Consider the following 23,402-nt stretch of genomic DNA (forward strand, 5'->3'; position numbering starts at 1 on the left):
TGTGAAAACGAATGGAAGCATTTGCTCAAACATATTGAGCACGTTCATACATTTTTCAGTGCCTTGCCATGAAGACGGTATGATTGGTGGGTTGCTGAGGTGTGTGTGCTCCATTATGGTGGGCCGATATATCAAATCAATTTGAATGTTTGTTTTTGCACGATATTCCAAATGCCTGTATTTGCAAGAATCAATGTTTTGTTTTATTTATTTTATTTTCGTTTTCATGTGCGTTTGTGTCTTCTTGTTCTCATGCTGTCTTTTTGGTCTCATCTCCTTCACTCCCTCTGTGCTGTGTGCACCTTCCCATTTACACCAGAGATCTGTAATGGAATGATGAGATGCTCATGTCTCCGCCGTAACAATTGTAGTCGTTGCCCCAAAGTCGGGATGGCAGGCGACAAGTTTACGTCCAAAATAACCCCGTAGAAATACATGTGGCTTGTTTTTGGACAGATTTTGTCAAGAGTGAAACCCCTCGCTTCACCTCTTCCTCTCTGTTTACATACACAGCAAGTCCCTCCCCCTGCCACGAAAACAAAGATGAAAGATCACTTCTACCTCTGGCAAGCTGTTTCAACTCACAAATTGCATTTGAGGTTTGGCCCAACGGAATCGGTCAAATAGACACCGATACACATTGAGAAGTTATCCTCTCTGACAATACCCTTTTATGTGTCATCACTACTAATACGGGAGTATCAACATTGATTCTGGCAAATTAATGAATTGCCGTACCGCTAGCAGCATTTTACCCAAAGACTGTTATACTAGCTGTCTAGTCTGTGTTTTATACATGTGAGAGATAAGTCAGGCCACTTGATTTCAATATCTGAACAAAGTGGACAGGCTGCAGTTGGAGACAGACACAGGGGTGGGTTCGTAACAATTCCACAGTCCTGCCTTTTTAACTAGCAAGTAGATCCACGTTTGCTAAACTGGAAGTAACAAGATTAGCTGGCTATTCACGAGCACGTGGGCTTGTTCTTGAGAGATTGTTTGAGAACTGTGTTAATTTTCTATAATGCCTGCGACAATAAGTTAGTCATTATTAGTTCATGTGCATTATGCGTGGTACTGATTTTATTTATTTTTTACAAAAAGGCCATTTTCAAAGACTGTCTTGAAAGCCAGATCAGTGATTATTGTAAAAATAAAAGAAGAAGGAGAAAAAAGCAGGTTAAACTATTTTGATTAAAATAATACAATTTCTTAGTTAATCTCGGTTAATGGTTGTGGGAGGCTTGTATTTAGCATAGGGGTAATTTCACAAGCCCTGGATTCATTAGATTATTGCTGACTGTTTTAAAATGCAGTGTATCTGTAATGAATACTCAGGGAGAAAAGGGTGTAGATTCACACACAGCGCACAGCAGGTCTTTATTTCGCCTTCGACAGCTGGCAGGAATCATGGTCATACACAGGTAGGCAAACAGGCAGGTGAAACAACTACGACTGAAGGCTCTAACTGGTTCTCACAAACGAGCTAGGAAAAGGCTTAGTACAGTCGTGGCCAGCAATTTTGAGAATGACACATATCGATTTCCACAAAGTTTGCTGCTTCAGTGTCTTTAGATATTTTTGTCAGATGTTACTATGGAATACTGAAGTATAGTTACGAGCATTTCATAAGTGTCAAAGGCTTTTATTGACAATTACATGAAGTTGATGCAAAGTGTCAATAGCGTTGACCCTTCTTTTTCAAGACCTCCGCCCTGGCATGCTGCCAATTAACTTCTCGGCCACATTATGACTGAGGGCTGCCCAGTCTTGCTTAATCAATGCTTGGAGTTTGTTTGAAATTTTTATTTTGTCTCTTGAGGATTGACCACAAATTCTCAATGGGATTAAGGTCTAGGGAGTTTCCTGGCCATGGACTCAAAATATCAATGTTTTGTTCCCCGAGCCACTTCGTTATCACTTTTGCCTTATGGCAAGGTGCTCCATCATGCTGGAAAAGGCATTGTTCATCACCAAACTGTTCCTGGATGGTTGGGAGAAGTTGCTCTCGGAAGGATGTATGAACTGAACTAAATAAGGTGCTGATGAGACCAGGTAACTAACACAGGTAAAATCAATGAACAAAAAGGAAAGACAGGGCTATGTTCTAGAACCCAACGAAACAGAACACAAGGTTGACTAAGAAAATAAATACAGAACCCTGCAGCATTTTACATTTTAATTGACCTGAAAAGCTTATTTAGAGAGAAAATGTGAATTGCCCATAAGTAAAAAAAATAAATAATAATAATTATATCGGGACAATTTTTAAGCCAGATCTTCCAGCCCAATGCTCCGTCTGGCCAAACTCACTTGGAATGGTTCTTATCTTTAATGGTTGATATTTTTTTCCACTTCGGAAATCCCTTATGACAGACAACGTCACCGGCTGTAATTTCTCTGTCTCTCCCCCTGTCTCTCCCCCTGTCTCTCTCTGGAATGACTCACCCAATATGACACCAACACCAAATTGGGTCCTGACGACCTGTCTCCCTAGCAACCAGCCCATCTCACCAGCGTTAATGCAGCGTGGCACACAGCGAGACTAAGTGACCGAACGGGAGGAACACACAGCACAAATGCATATCTCTCTCCACAGGCCGAGGAAAAGGAGGGCACTGTCTGTCAGTGTGGGGCGATGGGAGCTTTCAAATGTGTGTTTTTAGTGTGTGCGTGCCTTCCCCTGGTGTTCTAATGGTCATTGAGGAGACCTCTGTGCTCAGAATGACAAGCTGCTGACTCATTCAGGTTGCGTCTCAAATGGCACCCTAGTCCCTACACAGTGCACTACTTTTGACCAAAACACTATGTAGGGAATAGGGTGCCATTTGGGATGCATGCACACAGTCAGTCAGACACCAGGCAGCAGATGCTTCAGGCTGTGTCTGAAATGGCACCATATTCCCTATATAGTCCACTATTTTAAAAGGCACTAGTGCCTTCAGAACGTATTCAGACCCCTTTTTCAAAATGTTGTTAGGTTACAACCTTATTCTAAATGGATTAAATTGTGTTTTTTCCCCCATCATCAATCAACACACAATACGCCATAATGACAAAGCAAAAACAGGTACAAAATAAATTAAAAACTGAAAATTGCTTAAGTATTCCGATGCTTTACTGAGTACTTTGTTAAAGCACCTTTGGCAGTGATTACAGCCGCAGGTCTTCTTGGGTTTGACGCTACAAGCTTGGCACACCTGTATTTGGGGATTTTCCCCTATTCTTCTCTGCAGATCTTCTGCAAGCTCTGTAAGGTTGGATGGGGAGCATTCCTCCATAGCTGTTTTCAGATCTCTCCAGACAAGTTTGATTGAGTTCAAGTCCGTTCTCTGGCTGGGCCACCACAGCCCTATCGATGAGAATGGGGTTGTACTCAATCCTCCTTTTTCTGTAGTCCACAATCATCTCCCCTGATCAAAACAAAGGATATGGTTGTGGACTACAGAAAAAGGAGGAATGAGCAAGCCCCCATTCTAATCGATAGGGCTATAGTGGAGCAGGTTGAGAGCTTCAAGTTCCTTGGTGTCCACATCACCAACAAACTATCATGGTCCAAACACCAAGACAGTCGTGATGAGGGCAGGACAATGCGTATTCCCCCTCTGGTTGCATCACCTCCTGGTATGGCAACTGCACGGCCTCTGACCACAAGGCACTATAGAGGGTAGTGCGTACGGCCCAGTACATCACTAGAGCCAAGCTTCCTGCCATCATGACCTGTACACCAGGCGGTATCAGAGGAAGGCCCAAAAATTTGGCACGTTCCCCAGCCACCAAATGGTACCGGAGCGCCAAGTCGAGGTCTACAAGGCTTCTAAACAGCTTCTGCCCCTAAGCCATAAGACGCTTGAACAGTTAATCAAATGGCTACCTGGACTATTTGCATTTCCCCACCCCCTATTGTTATGCGGCTGCTACTCTGTTTATTTTCCTCTACCTACATGTATATATTACCTCAATTACCTCAACTAACCGTTGACTCTGTACTGGAACCACCTGTAAATAGCCTCACTACTGTTATTTTATTGTTGCTCCTTAATTATTTGTTATTTTATTTTATTAAAACGGCATTGTTGGTTAAGGGCTTGTAGTAAGTAAGTATTTCACCTGTTGTATTCGGCATTTGATTTGATTTGAAGGACATTCAGAGACTTGTCCCGAACCTCTCCTGCTTTGTCCTGGCTGTGTGCTTAGGGTCGTTGTCCTGTTGGTAGGTGAACCTTCGCCCCAGTCTGAGGTCCTGAGCGCTCTGGAGCAGGTTTTCATCATGGATCTCTCTGTGCTTTGCGCTGTTCATCATTTCCTCGATCCTGACTAGTCTCCCAGTCTCTGCCACTGAAAACATGCCCATAGCCTGATGCTGCTACCACCATTCTTCATTGTAGGGATGGTGCAAGGTTTCGTCCTGACGTGACGCTGGCATTCAGGACAAAGAGTTCAATCTTGGTTTCATCAGACCAGAGAATCTTGTTTCTCATGGTCTGAGAGTCTTTAGGTGGCTTTTAGCAAACTCCAAGTGGGCTGTCATGTGCCTTTTACTGAGGAGTGGGTTCCGTCTGGCCATGGTCTTGGTTACCTCCCTGACCAAGGCCCTTCTCCCCCGATTTCTCAGTTTGTCCGGGCAGCCAGCTCTAGGAAGAGTCTTTGTGGTTCCAAACTTTTTCCATTTAAGTGTGATCGAGGCCACTGTGTTCTTGGGGAACTTCAATGCTGTAGAAATATTTTGGTAATCTTCCCCAGATCTGTGCCTCGTCACAATCCTGTCTCGGCGCTCGACAGACTATTCCTTCGACCTCATGGCTCATTTACTAGAGGTGGACTCTATTCAAGTTGTAGAAACATCTCAAGGATGATCAATTGAAACAGTATGCACCTGAGCTCAATTTCGAGTCTCAAAGCAAAGGGTCTGAATACTTATGTAAATTAATTATTTCTGTTTTGTGTGTTTAATAATTTGTAAAAATTTCTTGACCTGTTTTTGTTTTGTCATTATTGGGTATAGGGTATAGATTGCTGCGGAATTTTTTAGATTTCATCAATTTTAGAATAAGGCTACAACGTAACAAAATGTGGGAAAAGTCAAAGGGGGTCTGATTACTTTCCAAAGGCACTAGTGCACTACTTCAGTATGGTGCCATTTGGTACACTTTCCGTTATTGTATCTCCCTCCATGGAGTTATGAAGGCTTCTCCAAAAAGGATTCACTCAGTAACCTCTCTCCCCCCTCTTTCTCTCTTTCCATCTCTCCTCATCTCCCCTTCTACAGGACCTCCGAGAAGTGTGGCTCAACTACCCGCCCCATCCTCTGCAGGTTGGTTGGAAATCATCTATTTGTCCGTTTATCCCTGCAATGCTCAGACTGGATATTGTATATGCAATGACGGCCTACCGGGGAACAGTGGGATAACTGCCTTGTTCAGGGGTAGAACGACAGATGTTCACCTTGCCAAACCCATTCATTTGAATGGGTGTCCACATACTTTTGCATATATAGTGTATGTAAGGTCCCCCTCCCCATAGAGCACAGCTTTTCCTCACACACACACACACACACACATACACATACACACTGCTCCAGTTATCCTCTCCACATGAGTTTTGCTGTCTGCTGTGGGATATGATCAATGTAAATGCTGCTAAGACAGTAGAAGACAGTAGCACACGTCTGTGTGTCTGGCGTGTGCCTAAAGCAGAAACGGCTCGTATGTATCGGTGCAGCAGGGGCGGTGTGTTGTGTGAACACACTCCATTTCCAGCGAGTTCACTCTGTTGTCTAGCTGCTGTTTCTGCTCTCCATAATCCTCTTTCTCTTTCTTACTGTTACCCAGACACCCTCTCGCTCTTTCATGCTCCGTCTCTGTCGCTCTGTAACTTCTATTCTCTTTCGATATATTTGATTCTCTTTCTTTCTCTCCTCATACTGTCCAATTTTTTCTTTCTGCCTCTCTCTCTCCCCCTTGCTTTGCATGATCTGCCTAGAAACATTGGGTTGTAGAGTGAAGAGCATGTTTGTTTGAAATCAGGATTTGGAAGAAGAGATCAAAGATGGTGTAACAGGATTATTCTCCAGTCCCAAATCACATGGGGCCTCCAGGGACCCAAACACTGCTTGTGTGTGTGTGCTTGTGTTTTTGTGTGTCAGTTCCACTTATTGTCTTTGTTTTACCAAAATGCTCCAGCCACTCATTCTTGACTTGTTACTAGCTTCTAACGATGGTAGCTGATGGTAATTTCAGCCGTGCCCTTCCCACCAGCAGCCTTTGAGGTCAGGGTGGAGCCTTGAGGTCAATCCCACAATCCTCAGCGGTCAGGGAGGGACCACTCCTGGGTAATTACGAGGTTTGGAGCAAAAGGCCATCCTTCCATCTCTCCATATTTCCACCCTGATTCAGTCTGCTGTGGGTTAGTCAGGGTGGTCTCCCTCTCCTACTCACCTTGTGTGGCTGGCTTAGTTTATGTACGCTTGATTTCAATGACCTTTAACATGAGTTAATCAATTTACAATAAGATTATTATTTAAGTTAAGACATCTGTTTTTGTAATGTTGGTGAAGTTGGTTAGCAGAGAGAGTCCACATCTGGCACAAAGGCTCTCTCTCTGACCTTAAAGGGTTACCAGGTGCCTCTTTCGCTCTCTCAGCCCACAGGGTTACCAGGTGCCTCTTTGACTCCAGGCAGGACATGAAGGCTGATGATCGTCAGGAGTTAGTTTGCTGAAAGAGATTCACCAATAAAGAGGCCCAGGCTTATGGTGATGCCAAGCCATCTCCAGGATCCTGTTCTGTAGTAATGGTGTGTGCGTGCACCTCTGTGTCTGTTGGCCCATGTGTTACATTAGCATAAGCACCATGGCTAAGTGCTGCCTGCCTGCGCAGCGCTCCTGGCTCAGTCAGTCTGTGGAGAAAGTGAACAGAGCAGAACGATTCCTGGTTGACAACATGCACATCTTCATGTCCTCCCTGTTCCCCTCTGCTCTCTCTCTCTGCACCAGCACCTGCCTCATCACCCCCCTCGGCTCTCCGAAATCATTTACCACTGTGTCATTCACGTCAACACGCAACGCAAGCTTCACATCCCCTTTTGGTTCAGCGTGAATGAGTATGAATACGGAGACTGAGACTACTTTCCAAGCTTTAGGCCAGGACTGTGAGTGCTCAGAGTTGTGATGGGGGGGGATAGTTGCTTATCGCAATGTTGTTTTTGGACTATATTATATTGATATTTGACTTCGTTAGCTAGCGCTAGTCGGCTGTACCTGCGGCCAAAACTCAGATATTTTTCATCCTATAGCTTGTTCTCCAACTTTTTAAATATTGGGCCAACATGTTTTCAGCACTTTTATTTCCTTGATTGGTCAAAACTCATTTTCTCATGCTCTTGTATCTCTGCAGCAGCCATATAGTGAGCAGTGTGTTTGGAACATATTACAATAAAATCACAGTATCAAATCTCAATACATAGGAAATCGCGAGAATGGCAATACTTATCGTATCGCCACCTAAGTATTGGGATGATATCGTATTGTGAGGTCCCTAGCAATTCCCAGCCCTATCAGAGAGCCACCTGGGCTGGAATGTGCTCAGATTTACACTTTATAATGGAAAGGGGACACCTAGTCAGTTGCACAACTGAATGCATTCAACCAAAATGTGTCTTCCGCATTGAACCTGGTCATTTTTCCTCATTGTTTTTATTTTTCATGATTGATTTTTCCTTTTGAACCGTTGCTAGCAGGCCAGCCATCATCCCCTTAGAAAAACTCCACATAAAAAAATGTGTCAAACTAAATGCCAGACTAAAAGTATGTGTTTGTGTGATACAGTGTTATGAATGCTGGACTCGTCAAATGCCGTTAGTGGTGACGCATGGCATTTAAACAGTTGTCGTTAATTAAGAGGAAGGCAGATGTGAAAGTCTTCTTTGGGGCTAAAGTGGGAAGACGGAACCATGACATTTCCAGCAGCCGTCCAATTAAAATATAGAGTTGGCAACCAACCACTCTGTCTGTTTGACACTTGGCGTCTAGCTATTCCACCACTGCTTAGTCTATATTGCTTCAATGAAAGCAGGTAAACTCAGAGGGACAATGTGCAATATTTACTACTCTCCAGTGCTCAATGGAATATATACTGTGTGTACAAAACATTAGGAGCACCTGCTCTTTCCATGACGGAGACTATCCAGGTGAAGGCTATGATCCCTTATTGATGTCACCTGTGAAATCCACTCCAATCAGTGTATATTAAGGGGACCTCTTAAATAAGGATTTTTTTAAGCTAAAAAATTTGTGGGCGGAACTGAAAAAATGTGTGCGAGAAAGGAGGCCTACAAACCTGACTCAGTTACACCAGCTCTGTCAGGAGGAATGGGCCAAAATCCACCCCACTTATTGTGGGAAGCTTGTAGAAGGCTACCCAAAACGTTTGACCCAAGTTAAACAATTTAAAGGCAAAGCTACCAAATACTAATTGAGTGTATGTAAACTTCTGACCCACTGGGAATGTAATGAAAGAAATAAAAGCTGAAATAAATCATTCTCTCTACTATTATTCTGACATTTCACATTCTTAAAATAAAGTGTTGATCGTAACTGACCTAAGACAGGGAATTTTTACTAGGATTAAATGTCAGGAATTGTGAAAAACTGACTTTAAATGTATTTGGCTAAGGTGTACGTAAACTTCTGACTTCAACTGCAGATACTGCTCTCTGCTAGAGGCTGATGAATGCATCTATTAGACCTAGTGCATCTCCTGATTTAACACACACACACAGCCCTCTCCTGATTTCACACATGCGTTCTAGCATATCCCTTCCCCTAATAAGGGAGGTCATCATTATTATGCAGTGTTCTGTCTCTATTTAAACCCTATTGCACTGAACTAGCAACCATGGGGGGGGGGGGGGGGGGGTTAGGAAAACATCTGACTAGATAGAAAGAGTATAGAAAATATAATGGACTTGTATTTTCAAGTAACTGCCCTAATCCTGGCCCGCAAAGGAATCGGTAAAGTCAAATCTGAAAGGCCCTCCGTTGAATTCTGAAATCCCTCAAGCCAGAAAGTTTGCTCACCTCTAGTCTTCTACTTCAGATCCAGACTTGCCTATCCCTGCTCGAATCTAAACCACAGCTGAATTCCACGGAGGTGCTCCTCTCTTCATGCGGTGTTTAGCTGTAAATGCTGTGTTGTGTTTTACCAGGTGCAGGAGCCGCAGACGGACAGGCAGCTGATCGAGACGTCTCCGGTGCTTCAGAAGCTGACAGACTTTGAGGACACCATCGGTGTTATGTTCACACACTGTCGCCTGCTGGCTAGAGCTTTCACACTGAGGACCGTGGGCTTCAACCACCTCACACTGTGAGTATGGGAGGGGTGCGTGTGTGCTTGCGTGCGTGGCTCCGCGGTCTATCCTCCGTCCCAGTACCGTAGTGATTGATGGACTGTGCAACTCGTAGTTGTCCCACTGCCTAATCCTGGGTCTTTTGCAGCCTGTGTAGTCCTCCCACGGGACACTAAAACCCCTCTCCAGCCATTGTAGACTCCGCTAGTGAGGTCACAGCCCGGCTCCCCCATGGGAAATTTAGTTTTTAAATGTTGATTATATTTACTAGCTGGCCCAAGGCTTTGGTTCTTATTCATTCTCTCTCGTGCGAATGGTCTTTCCCTCTCTCCCTCTGTTAATTTCTCTCTTTGTTTCTCTCTTTCGTTCCCTCTCCCATTCTTTCCCTCGTTCTCTCTTTCTTAGTTTATTGCTACAGGTTTTATTTACTTTAATTGACACTTCATGTGTTATGGATACAATTTTTTTTTTAATGAATGCTTGAGATGTTCTTTGACTTGATTTGACCCCAGAGTTCATTTCAGATGCCAACATCAATATAATTGTCTCAAAAGGCTTATATATCAAATCACACTTCATGTCTAAAATAATGGGGAAATCATTGATTTTGTAAAGTTTCTGACATTAAGGATTTCAATTGAGTGACGAACCACTGTGTTTCTCTGCCTGCTTCTCACCTTTTATAGAAGGCTTTCATTGCTTGCAACTTACTGGAGAAAAATAGTGTGAAGAATGGGTGTTTTTACTCGAGTGTAAACAATGTGTTATTGAGTAAGTCTGTATGAATCATACTTGTCTCGAGATTAACATTGTTACCTTTGGTGTTAGACTGTAGCATTATTTTAAAAGCAAAATAAAAGCTGCACACACTGATGCAATACTTTATTCATCAACGATTCGACAGCAAGCTGTCTTTATTAGATTTTCACCAACTGTACTGTAGCATTGTTCATTCATTGTGTTAAAAATGCTGTTAAAAATGACATGTAATGGAACGTAATTGCACGAGTCATGTAGGCTTTTAGGAGATGTGCTTCACTGTACACAAGGCTTAAACGTTTGATACATTCACAATAGTGAAATGTTAGCAACACAATAGCTAGCTGGACAGCTAAACCAAATTACCAACTAGGACGTTTAAGCGTGTGTGTGTGTGTGCGCCTGCGTCAGTGTGTGTTTTAATCAATCACTTTAATGTCAGATCCTCTCGCCACTCACGGTCAGCGAAGTCAATTAGAGGGCTGGAAGTTGAGCTGTCAAGGTTACCTTTGAATGTTGTCCTCCTCAAGGTAGAGAAAGATGCCTGCAATGCTAACCCATAATTCATTTTACCTTTATTTAACTAGGCAAGTCAGTCACGATCAAATTCATATTTTCAATGACGGCCTGAACTGCCTGTTCAGGGGCAGAACGACAGATTTGTACCTTGTCAGCTCGGGGGTTTGAACTTGCAACCTTCCGGTTACTAATCCAACGCTCTAACCACTAGGCTACCCTGTCGCCCCAATTCTCAATTTATTATTATAAACGGGGTGGTTCAAGCCCTGAATGCTGATTCGCTGACAGCATGCATGACGAAACATTTATTTCTATTGCTCTAATTACGTTGGTAACCAGTTTATAATAGCAATAAGGCACCTCGGGGGTTTGTGGTATATGGCTAATAAACCACAGCTTAGGGCTCTATCCAGGCACGCCATGTTGCATTTTGCGTAAGAACAGCCCTTAGCCATGCTATATTGGCCACATTCCACACCCCCTTGTGCCTTATTGCTTAATTCGATTGCACATTAGTCAAGCCCAATGTAAGTACTCCAGTGTCCTTAACACTAGAACCTCTGGGCCTTTCAGCCTAAAAATACCCCCTAGAGAATGTTGAGACCGTTGATGGAAGTCTCCTTTTGCAAACGCGTCAGATGCATGTCAACCCACAAGGTGTGCAAACATAAGCACCAACGCTTGATAAATAGTGCATAAACAATTGTAAATGATGAATTGCATTAAGAAATACTTGTGGAAATATAGCCATGACATGATACTCTATCCCACGTACTGTTAACCTTAACCGTACGCGACAGTACAATCTCTCATGTGCTGCAACATCTACTTGACACTGTCGTGATGTGACTCTCATTAATGTGATGACTTCTATTTACCTACTATGTTTAATTGTTACTAGATGAAAGTAATCATGTAACAATTAACTCATTAGGAATTTGGGGCACCACGGGAGAAGTTGTTTAACTTCTCTGGGATAGGTGGCAGTATTTTCACGTCCAGATGAAAAGCGTGTCCAAACTAAAATGCATGCCACTCAGGCCCAGAAGCTAAGATATGCATATTATTAGTAGATTTGGATGGAAAACACTCTGATGTTTCTAAAAACCGTTTGAATCATGTCTATGAGTATAACATAACTTATTTGGCGGGCAATGGGCTTTCATTGGGAATCCAGATTTCTAAGGGACTTTCTTGCAGTTCCTATCGCTTCCACTCGATATCAGCAGTCTTTAGAAATTGGTTAACGTTTTTCCTTTGAGAAATTAAGAAGTATCACTGTTCAGAACGAGGCAAGAGAGAAGTGTACTCTTTGTTAGAGGCGCGTAACCTGAAAAGCACGCTCCACTTTGTTTTCCTCCGGTATAGAACACAGTTAATGCCGTCTTAAATTGTATTGATTATTTACTTTAAAAAAATACCTAAAGTTGTATTAGGACAGTAGTTTGAAATGTTTGGACAAAGCTTACAGGTAACTTAGAAATATTGTAATCATGTTTCGCGAGTTGGAACCGATGTTTTTCTGGATCAAACACTCCAAATAAATGGACATCTTGGATATATATCGATGGAATTAATCGAACAGGAGGACCATTTCTGATGTTTATGGGACATATTGTGCCAACAGAAAAGCTTATCTAAGGTAAGGCATGAATTACATCGTTATTTCTTCGTTTTGTGTCGCGCCTGGAGTGTTGAAATATGATTGTCTGTGAATGTTTGCTTTTGCCGTAAAGCCTTTTTGAAATCTGACACGTTGGCTGGATTCACAACAAGTGGAGCTTTAGTTTGGTGTATTGTATGTGTGATTTCATGAAAGTCAAATTTTTATAGTACTTTATTTAAATTTGGGGCTCTGCATTTTCACTGGATTTTGGCCAGGTGGGACGGTGTCCCACATATCCCAGAGAGGTTAATAACCTCTTGGTGTTAGGGGGCAGGCATTCATTTTTGGAAGAAAAAAAAACGTTCACGTTTTAAATGGGATATTTTGTCAGGAAAATATGCTAGAATATGCATATAATTGACAGCTTTGGATAAAAAAACACTCTAACGTTTCCAAAACTGTAAAGATATTGTCTGTGAGTATAACAGAACTGATGTTGCAGGCGAAAGCCTGAGAAGAATCCAATCCGGAAATGCACCAAGTTTTGGAAGCGCTGTGTTCCAATGACTCCCTATATGGCTGTGAATGTACCATCAACGAGCTTACGCTTTCTACATATTCCCCAAGGTGTCTACAGCATTGTGATGTAGTTTTACGCATTTCTGTTGAAGAATAGCCATATGGGGGTACATTGCGTAAGTGGTCACATGGTGGCTCTGAGAGAGATTCTCGCGTAAAGTGCAAAGGTAGCCATTACTCCAATCGGTCCTAGAGAAAAAGGAATTGTCCCGGCGGATATATTATCGAATAGATATTAGAAAAACACATTGAGGATGGATTCTAAACGACGTTTGCCATGTTTCTGTCGATATTATGGAGCTAATTTGGAATATTTTTTGGCGTTGTGGTGACGATTTCTCAGCCAAACGTGAAGAAGAAACGGAGCTATTTCGCCTACAAAAATAATATTTTGGGAAAAAAATTAAATTTGGCTGAAAACCTGGGAGTCTCGTGAGTGAAAACATCCGAAGTTCATCAAAGGTAAACTATTTAATTTGATTGCTTTTCTGATTTCCGTGACAAGTTTGCCTGCTGCTAGCAAGGCATAATGCTATGCTATGATAAACTTACACAAATGCTTGTCTAGCGTTGGCTCTAAAGCATATTTTGAAAATCTGAGATGACAGGGTGACTAACAAAAGGCTAAGCTGTTTTCCAATATATTTCATTTGTGATTTTCATGAATAGAAATATTTTCTAGGAAGATTTATGTCCGTTGCGTTATGCTAATTAGTGTCAGATGATGATAACGGGCCCGTTCGCGGGCTGCGAGTCACTACAGGTTAATGAGTTACCATCTCCCGAATTAAACTCAAGAATATACAGTGGGGCAAAAAAGTATTTAGTCAGCTACCAATTCTCCCACTTGCAAGTTCTCCCACTTAAAAAGATGAGACCTGTAATTTTCATCATAGGTACACTTCAACTATGACAGACAAAATGAGGGGGAAAAAATCCTGAAAATCACATTGTAGGATTTTTAATGAATTTATTTGCAAATTATGGTGGAAAATAAGTATTGTATTGTTGTTAGTCTACTTTGTCGTCCTCAACTCGTGTTGATTTTCAGGGTCTTGACTAGGGTTGCACATTTTGGGGAATATTCAGAGGGGAAAAACTTTCTGTGGGAATATATCGGAATTAATGGAAATGTATGCAAATTTATATTGATTTTTGCATTGGATATATTTAAGATATCATATGGTGACAAACATATAAACCTTTTACCTTATCATAAGTAGACATAATTGCAAATGATTAAATCCTTCGAATAGAAATTTTAAAAAACAATTTAGTGACGAGTTGATCTTTAATTAAATGAGTTGACTCTTCACATGGGATGATTTCACTGAACAACGAAGGGGAATATTGAGTGATCCCCAATGATCCATTGCATCTCCCAGAAACGTTTTCATCATACATCTGATAGGCTAGAAACTAAAGCTGATATGTAAAATGTAAAATGATAGGCTAGAAACTAAAGCTTTGGATGTCTTCCTCTCAGCCTTCCATCTCTTCTCCCTGGACCTCCACAATGTCCACCTCTTGAACATCAAACTGTGAGGCATCATCTTCACTGTCACTTTCCAACCTTGTTGAGGATGGCTCGATGTCAGGCTCAAAAAGCCTCACATTTGAGCCTCAAATCAGTGTAGTAGTGTGGGCTCAATAGCATTTCATTAGTGTGCAAGATCTTGAGAATCAGCTGTACATGTGATGGAAGAATGCACTGTACATTTTATGGAAGAATGCACTGCACGTGTGATGGAAGAGTGCACTGTTCATGCAGAGGGTTGCAATTCCATTGAATTGGGGATAGTTTAACCAAAATATGCCACAAAACATAGAATTGCCTATAATCCCACAAATGTCTATAATCCCACAAAAAAGGTTCACTGTTGTAAGCTAAATGTTTTGATGAATTTAACCATAATTCCCCAAATTACCGGGTTTAACTTCCCATGTAAAATTACCGGAAAGATTCTGGAAAGTTTCTGACCCCTTGAAGACCTAGCCGCAGCTGGTGGTTTTTACTCTTACGGTATGTTCATTTTTAACTCAATCTTTTATACCCTCGAGTAAAAAGGGGTTTTTGAGCTCCCTCCGGCGTGTCTAGTTACGAGGCAAAGTATATTTTCAATTTTTTATTTAATCTTTATTCAACTAGGCAAGTCAGTTAAGAACAAATTCTTATTTACAATGACGGCCTAGGAACATTGGGTTAACTGCCTTGTTCATAGCCGCTGCTATGATCTCGTTAGGATTGTGATTTTAGTTCTCTATCATCACAAAAATAGAAAAGGGAGAGATTCCCCTCCTGCCGTAATTTACAATCGAGTGTTAATGTGTCCAAACCGGACCAACCGGTTGTAAGCTCTATACCAAGCTCATTTGAGGCCTTTGACCCACCCCCAGGAGAGTCATGACAGCACATAAACAAAGAGATATGTCCAGTGCTCTGGAAATGTCTCTTTACTTGAGGTGTAAAGGCCTGCTCTCTTTGTGAAGTCCCCGTTGTTGCGCTCTCGTCAGTCTTTTCTACCCAAATCGTGCGATTCATTCCAGAATTCTGTCTCACCGTGGCAGTTGGGATCAACGTATGTTGGCTCAGTTCTGGTTTTTCTGCGGTGAGGCTTAGGCATCGGAGGCGGAGGCTCCGTGAACATCAGAAACAGATGACTCTTCATCAGCAACGTCGATTTCGAGCTCAATATCCGATCCAACATCCGACTCCAGCTCATCTAAATTCTGCAGCGTTGTAATGCTGTCAGTGCGTCTGTTTTGACTCTCTGAGGGGAGATAATATAACATTTCCAGCCTTTCATGATAAAATAATTAGACCGCCCACAATTCTTCATCATTGATTAAAATGTGATGCTGATAGAACTGAGTTTGAAATTTAATCAAATCTAGCTTCAGATAGTGTGAATTGTGTTCATTGAGAACAAGAGGTCGGTAGCAATGTGAGTCTGACACCTCTGATGTAGGGCAACCTTAAGACTGATCTCATTACACTGGAAACTGGAATGAAGGTTGTACAATAGGAAAGTACAGTTAATAGAGGAGACGGGCACGCGCACACACACACCGACACAGTAACGTCATGGTGGTGGAAGTAGATGGATAGAGGCTGACCTCTTGGAGGACGTGGAGCTGTGAGTTCACCCCTTTTCGAGATCCCAGAGACTGGAGACCAGCTCAGTCTCTACCCACTAAATCCCCTCGGCTGCCTCCCAAATGGGACACTATTCCATATGTAGTGTCATACCTTTTACCTGAAAGTAGTGCAATATAAAGGGGATTAGGGTGCCATTTGGGAAGCAACCCTTTTTCTCATAGGCCCCTAATGATTAGGTCACTCAATGGCTGCCAGGATCAATGATCCCAAACCACGAGAGGCCGCACCACTACTCTCCTCCTGCTTTGCTCCGCTCAGGTTATATACAGTGCGTTTGGAAAGAAATTCACACCCCTTGAATTTTTCCACATGTTGTTACATTACAGCCTTATTCTAAAATTGATGGAACATTTTTTCCCCCGTCAATCTACACACAATACCCCATAATGACAAAGCAAATACGGATTTAGAATTTTTGGGGCAAATATATAATAAATTTAAAAAAACGAAATACCACATTTACATAAGTATTCAGACCCTTTACTCAGTACTTTGTTGAAGCACCTTGGGCAGCGATTGCAGCCTCGAGTCCTCTTGGGTATGACGCTACAAGCTTGGCACACCTGTGTATGGGGAGTTTCTCCCATTCTTCCCTCCAGATCCTCTCAAGCTCTGTCAGGTTGGATAGGGATGGTTGCTGCACAGCTATTTTCAGGTATCTCCAGAGATGTTCGATTGGGTTCACGTCCGGGCTCTGGCTGGGCCACTCAAGGACATTCAGAGACTTGTCCCAAAACCACTCCTGCGTTGTCTTGGCTGTGTGCTTTGGGTTGTTGTCCTGTTGGGAGGTGAACCTTCACCCCAGTCTGAGGTCCTGAGTGCTCTGGAGCAGGTTTTCATCAAGCATCTCTCTCTACTTTGCTCCATTCATCTTTCTCTCGATCCTGACTTGTGTCCCAGTTTCTGCTGCTTGAAAATTATCCCCACAGCCTGATGCTGCCACCACCATGCTTCACCTTTGGGATGGTGCCAGGTTTCCTCCAGACGTGTTGCTTGGCATTCAGGCCAAAGTGTTTAGTCTTGGTTTCATCAGACCAGAAAATCTTGTATCTCATGGTCTGAAAGTCTTTAGGGGCCAAGCGGGCTGTCATGTGCCTTTTTTACTGAGGAGTGGCTTCTGTCTGGCCACTCTATTGGTGCATTGGTCCAGAGATTGTTGTGCTTCTGGAAGGGTTCTCCCATCTCCATAAAGGAACTCTGTAGCTCTGTCAGAGTGATCATTGGGTTCTCGGTCACCTCCCTGACAAGGATCCTTCTCCCCCAATTGCTCAGTTTGGCTGGGCAGCCAGCTCTAGGAAGAGTCTTGGTGGTTCCAAACTTATTCCATTTAAGGATGATGGAGGCCACTGTGTTCTTGGGGGCCGTCAATGTTGCAGACATTTTTTGGTACCCTTCCCCAGATCTGTGCCTCAACACAATCCTGTCTCGGACCTCTACGGACAATTTTGCTCTGACATGGATTGTCCACTGTGGGACATTACATAGACAAGTGTGTGCCTTTCCAAATCTTGTCCAATCAATTTAATTTACCACAGGTGGACTCCAATCAAGTTGTATAAACATCTCAAGGATGATCAATGGGAGCAGGATGCACCTGAGCTCAATTTCCAGTCTCATAGCAAAGGGTCTGAATACATAATTAAATAAGGAATTTATTTTAATACATTTAAGAAATGTCTGTCTGTTTACGCTTTGTCATTAGGGGGTATTGTGTGTAGATTGATGAGGAAAAACATTTATTTAATCTATTTTAGAATAAGGCTGTAACATAACAAAATGTGGAAAAAGGGAAGGGTTGTATTTTTTTATATTTTCCGAATGTACTGTGTAGCCTCCCCGGTCGGATCAGGACCCCTGCTGTGGGGAACACTATTCCCCTAAAAGATAGAACTCCCAAGTCGCAGAAAAGCCACTTGCACACAGTCATACATTCCCACAGGCGCTACAAAATGGAATAGTCGTCCCTGAAACGTGGTGCTCCTGAAGCTGTTAAAGGTGTTTTAGTTGAAAGTCAGGGCGGAATAAAGACCTGGGATTCACACTTTACTTTAATTTCCCCCTTGCTTTCCCCTCCCTTAACCTACCCACTACTACCGCTGCATTGTGCCTCCTGTTGGTGGGAATAAGGGACGGCTCTTTGTGCCTTTCACACTGAAATGCTTTTCTTCTTCCCCGACCCTCTCTCACACGCCTTCTCGCTTTTTTCTCTCTCTCGTTTTCTCTTTCGCTCTTTTTCTTTCTCTCACACAAACACATGCTCACTCACATCTAACACACTCATGAGGTACAGTATGCTGCAGCACTCATTTCGTGCTTTCTCGCTCGCTCTCTCTCTCGCGCTCTTGCTCTCACCACCCTAATGAAGCACATTCCAGATGAATTTCCCAGTTCAGATATGCCGCATAACATAAAACGCGCCAGCCGACGCCACAGAAAGGGGACAATAATCTCTGACCTTTGATGTGATGCTCTCCCCTTTCTCCCCCCTTCACTCTTCTCTCCTCTCCCATCATCTCTAACTGTACTCTCCTGCTCTCACCTGCTGATCCTCACATCTCTGGCTGCTTCCCAAATAATGCCCTATCCAGGGCACTATTTTTAACTAGTGCCATATGGGTCCTGGTCAAAAGTAGTGCACTAAATAGGGAATAAGGTGCCATTTGGGATGCAACCATGTCTATGTAAATCTCCCCCTTGGATCCACTCTTCTCACTGTGGTCTGTGCTACCCGCCCTGGCTCCTTGGCACAACATCAACCTACATCTGCAACACTGATCTATAATTCTGTTTAATTAAAGAGCATTGCTGCGCAGCGCCTCTCCTCCATCTCCTACCACACTGCAGTTACAGTAAAGTGCACCCCCCCTGTCCAGCATGGTACTACTGCATAGAAAGTATGATGCTTGCTCACTCACTGAAGATGATCAAACACATCCATAGATATCAGTAGGGGTGGGGGTTTAATGTAGGAAAGTTTTTTTTTTGTGCACGCCTGTGTTTGCACACGTGCTGTGCGTGTCTGCTTGTCCTAGTTAATGCAACACAATCAATTGAAACTCACCTACGTGTAGCGGTATCATTTATCCAATCCAAGCTTGCAATTCTATTTAACAGTAACCGTATAGACTTTGTGCGTGCGCACACATGAGTGGTTTAGGACATCTCATTCAGCACGCAACTCTTAAAGATGCGCTATGCAGAATCCCTCTGCCATTTCCTAGTTGCTAAAATTCTATTAGTTCACCTAATTTCAGTGGATGTGAGAAAACAAGTGTAGAGAATCATTGTACTGTCTAAACCACTGTGAAATATATATTCCATAGCCCAACATGTTGTATTTTCTGTTTGACGCTGGTGTACAAAACCGAAATTAAAAGATGCAAAAACAAACTTAAAAACGGGAAGCATAGAAATGGTGCACATAGAACAGATCTATCACTACTTAGACTTGCTTTCAATGAGATTGACAGATCTGTAACTCACATTTCTATGTGAATTTTGTCAGGTCACCCAAAAAGTTACATATTGCAGCTTTAACATACAGATGTAAAGCCCCCATGGGTTTGACTGAAAGTTGAAGCCGCATTTTGAGTTGAAGCCAAAATGCTGTGTACCTGAATAAACCCGTCTTTCTTCTCCCTCACCCCTCTTTACCCATCTCTCCTGGCCTCCGCTTCTCTCTACCGCTCTCTCCTCCCTCCCTCACCCCTACCTCTTCTCCCCCTGTCCTCCAGGGGCCACAACCAGAGGATGGAATTCCTTGGAGACTCCATCATGCAGCTGGTGGCTACAGAGTACCTCTTCATCCATTTCCCCGACCACCACGAAGGACACTTAACAGTAAGGACTTCCAAGCAAACCCCTAATGTCTCTCCATCTCTTCTTCCTCATCTTGCACTCCTCTTTCTCTCTCTGTGCTCTCCATCGCTCTCCCTCCATCTTTGTCTCCCCGTCGGTTCGTCCCTTTTACCATGAACATCTATAAGCAGCAGTGTGTACGCATCTTTGTTTTCTCTGTTATTCACTGCATCCTTTACTCCTCCACTGCACTTACTAGTGCACCTCTCTTTAACTCTCCCTCCTCTTTGTGTCCCTCCCTCTTTCTTCCCATGTCTTTGTGTGCTGAAAAAAGTGTGTCAGGGGGAGAGAGAAAGAGAGAGCACAAGAGAGTTGGGTAGCCATTTGTTGTGTGGGAAAGTGGCTTTGTCTTTAATAGCAGGCCCTTTGTTGATAGGAGGCTCTCTCTCCCCTGTGATGGTAGTAGAGTACAGATGGAGAGAGATGGACTTTCTTCATATTGATGGTGCTGTAACAGTGTGTGTGTGGTGTTATGGGTGTTTCTGTGCGCCTCTTATACAAAGGTAACCTCCGGAACATTCCATTCATGAATTTTCAATATTTTCAATCAATATTGAATGCCCCCCCCCCAAGAAAAAGCCACTCTTTATTTTTTGGTTCCTTTTTCTTACGTTCTTTGCAGTCAGAAAGAAAGAACATACTGTGTTAGTTCTGGAACCAATTTGTCATAGAGACGTCTTAACTAAAAGCTGCTAAGTAAAATCAGATCTCCAGTTAGATATTTGTTAGTGGAAGAGAGTAGATGTGACATCAATGGGATAAAAGCTCTGCAGTGAAGCATAGCTAAGTGACGGCAAGCTCTACTGAGGATGTGATGGTCCCGGCCTGACCAAGAGTAGAAACAGACTCCGACTCAAATGGATTACAAGTAGATTAGTGCTCATTCAACATGTGTAGCTTTTTATATGTGACTGTGTGTTGTTGAGACTGAGTTAGCCAAGACGTCCCACAGCCTTTTTCTGAACTCATCTCTACTTCTGTACTTTCTTTTCCCCTCTGCTATAATTATATTTATCATGTTTTCAGCTGTCTCTTTTAGAGCAGGAAATGCACTTGTCTTGTTTTGACATATCTTCATCTGGAGAGCTTTGAGTCACAATGTAATATTTATGTGAGTGAAACATTGAATATCCTGCACTGTAAAGCATCTGTGATGTGTTAGTCCATATGTTGTTGTTGTTGTTGTTGTTTTTTTGGGGGGTGGGGGGGTGTTATGTGCAAAAGTGCATCTGGGACTTGGATATGTCTGTTTGAGCTAAATTTGATTTCTGCATGTGTGTCTGTTCCACAGCTGTTGCGTAGCTCCTTGGTCAACAACCGTACCCAGGCCAAAGTTGCAGAGGAGCTGGGCATGCAGGAGTTTGCGATCACTAACGACAAAACTAAACGGCCAGTGGCCCTCCGGACCAAGACCCTTGCTGACCTGCTGGAATGTACGTATACAGTTCACAGCCCTTTTGAATATACATTTGTCGCCAAATATATTGGCACCCTTGTACTTTTCTTAAATAATTCCCTTTTTTCTTCTAAAATAAGTAGAAATTGAAAAAAAAATGTTAGATCTCCACACTTTATTTGATTTTCAACATTGCAGAACAATTTTCTATAAACTTAGGTTAACAATTTTTTGTGTTTTAATAAAGACAAAGGGACAAAATTATTGGCACCCGGAGCTAGTACTTGGTTGAACAGCCTCTGGCCAAGATAACTGCGGACAAATGATTCTTGTAGTTTTAATGAGCTTGCTGCACCTTTCTACTAGGCGATTGGCCCACTCTTCAGCAGCAAACTGTTTTTAGATCTCGGCATAGGTTTTGGATGTGGTTCAGATCTGGATTCTTTGATCAATAATTGAGAATAGTCCAGCGTTACTTCTTGAACCATTCCTTGGTGCTTATTAATTAATGTGCTGCTGAATGACCCATAACCTTTCTTTTCTAGGTGAAAATTGTAAACTGATGTTTACAAAAATTAAAGGTGTGCTGCAATTTTCCACATTTTGTTACATTACAGCCTTATTCTAAAATGGTTGTTTTTTTAAAACAACAAATCTACACACAATACCCCATAATGACAAAGCAAATATAGTTTTTTTTTTATGTCAAATGTTACATTTACATAATTATTCAGACCCTTTACTCAGTACTTTGTTGAAGCACCTTTGGCTTTGATTAAAGCCTCAAGTCTTCTTGGGTATGACACTACAAGCTTGGCCCACCTGTATTTGGGAGGTTTCTCCCATTCTTCTCTGCAGATCCTCTCAAGCTCTGTCAGGTTGAATGGAGAGCGTTGCTGCACAGATATTTTCAGGTCTCTCCAGAGATGTTCGATTGGGTTCAAGTCTGGGCTCAGGCTGGGCCACTCAAGGACATTCCGAGACTTGTCCCGAAGCCACTCCTGCAGTGTCTTGGCTGTGTGCTTTGGGTCGTTGTCCTGTTGGATGGTGAACCTTTGCCCCAGTCTGAGGTCCTGAGCGATTCTGGATTAGGTTTTCATCAAGAATCTCTCTCTACTTTCGTTCATTTTTACCTTGATCCTGACTAGTCTCCCAGTCCCTGCTGCTGAAAAACTTCCCCACAGCATGATGCTCCCAACACGCTTCACCATAAGGATGATGGCAGACTTCCACCAGATGTGATGCTTGGCATTCAGGCCAAAGAGTTGTCTTGGTTTCATCAGACCAGAGAATCTTGTTTCTCATGGTCTGAGAGTCTTTAGGTGCCTTTTGGCAATCTCCAAGCGGCTGTCATGTGCCTTTTACTGAGGAGTGGCTTCCTTCTGTCTGGCCACTGTACCATAAAGGCCTGATTGGTGGAGTGCTACAGAGATTGTTGTCCTTCTGGAAATTTCTCCCATCTCTACAGAGGAACTGGAGTTCTGTCAGAGTTACCGTCAGGTCTATTGTTGCTTCTTTGACCAAGGCCCTTCTCCCCCGATTGCTCAGTTTGATCGGGCAGCCAGCTCTAGGAAAAGTCTTGGTGGTTCCAAACGTCTTCCATTTAAGAATGATGGCGGCCACTGTGTTCTTGGACCTTCAATGTTGCAGTCATGTTTTGGTACCCTTCCCCAGATCTGGCCCTCGACACAATCCTGTCTCGGAGCTCTACGGATAATTATTTTGACATCATGGCTTGGTTTTTGCGCTGACATGCACTGTTCACTCTGGGACCTTATATTGACAGGTGTTTGCCTTTCCAAATAATGTTCAATCAATTTAATTTACCACAGGTGGACTCCAATCTAGTTTTAGAAACATTTCAAGGATGATCAATGGAAACACCATGCACCTGAGCTCAATTTCGAGTTTCATAGCAAAGCTTCTTAATTATGGCGGCATCCCTTGTTTTCAATTTCCGCCTGAAGACATACCCAAATCTAGCTGCCTGTAGCTCAGCCGCAGAGGCAAGGATATGCATATTCTTGGTATCATTTGAATGGAAACATTCTGAAGTTTGTGGAAATGTTAATTGAATGTAGGAGAATATAACACAGTAGATCTGTTGGAAGAAAAGAGACAGAGCATACATTTTGTATTGTTGTAGTATCATCTTTCACATGTACTAGAATAGCCACACAG

At 42.7% G+C, this 23,402-nt stretch overlaps 1 protein-coding gene across 1 annotated transcript in view; it reads left to right on the forward strand.

Annotated features, from left to right (window-relative positions):
- Positions 1-23,402, forward strand: part of LOC135522617 (ribonuclease 3-like) — a 149,657-nt gene that overhangs the window by 83,139 nt on the left and 43,116 nt on the right. The window contains 4 exon segments of the mRNA XM_064949054.1: positions 5,270-5,314; positions 9,204-9,361; positions 19,702-19,807; positions 21,117-21,258. Coding sequence (XP_064805126.1) covers positions 5,270-5,314; positions 9,204-9,361; positions 19,702-19,807; positions 21,117-21,258 — 451 coding nt within the window.

The sequence above is a fragment of the Oncorhynchus masou genome, chromosome 30 (genome assembly GCF_036934945.1).
Source record: "Oncorhynchus masou masou isolate Uvic2021 chromosome 30, UVic_Omas_1.1, whole genome shotgun sequence".
Taxonomy (NCBI): Eukaryota; Metazoa; Chordata; class Actinopteri; order Salmoniformes; family Salmonidae; genus Oncorhynchus; species Oncorhynchus masou.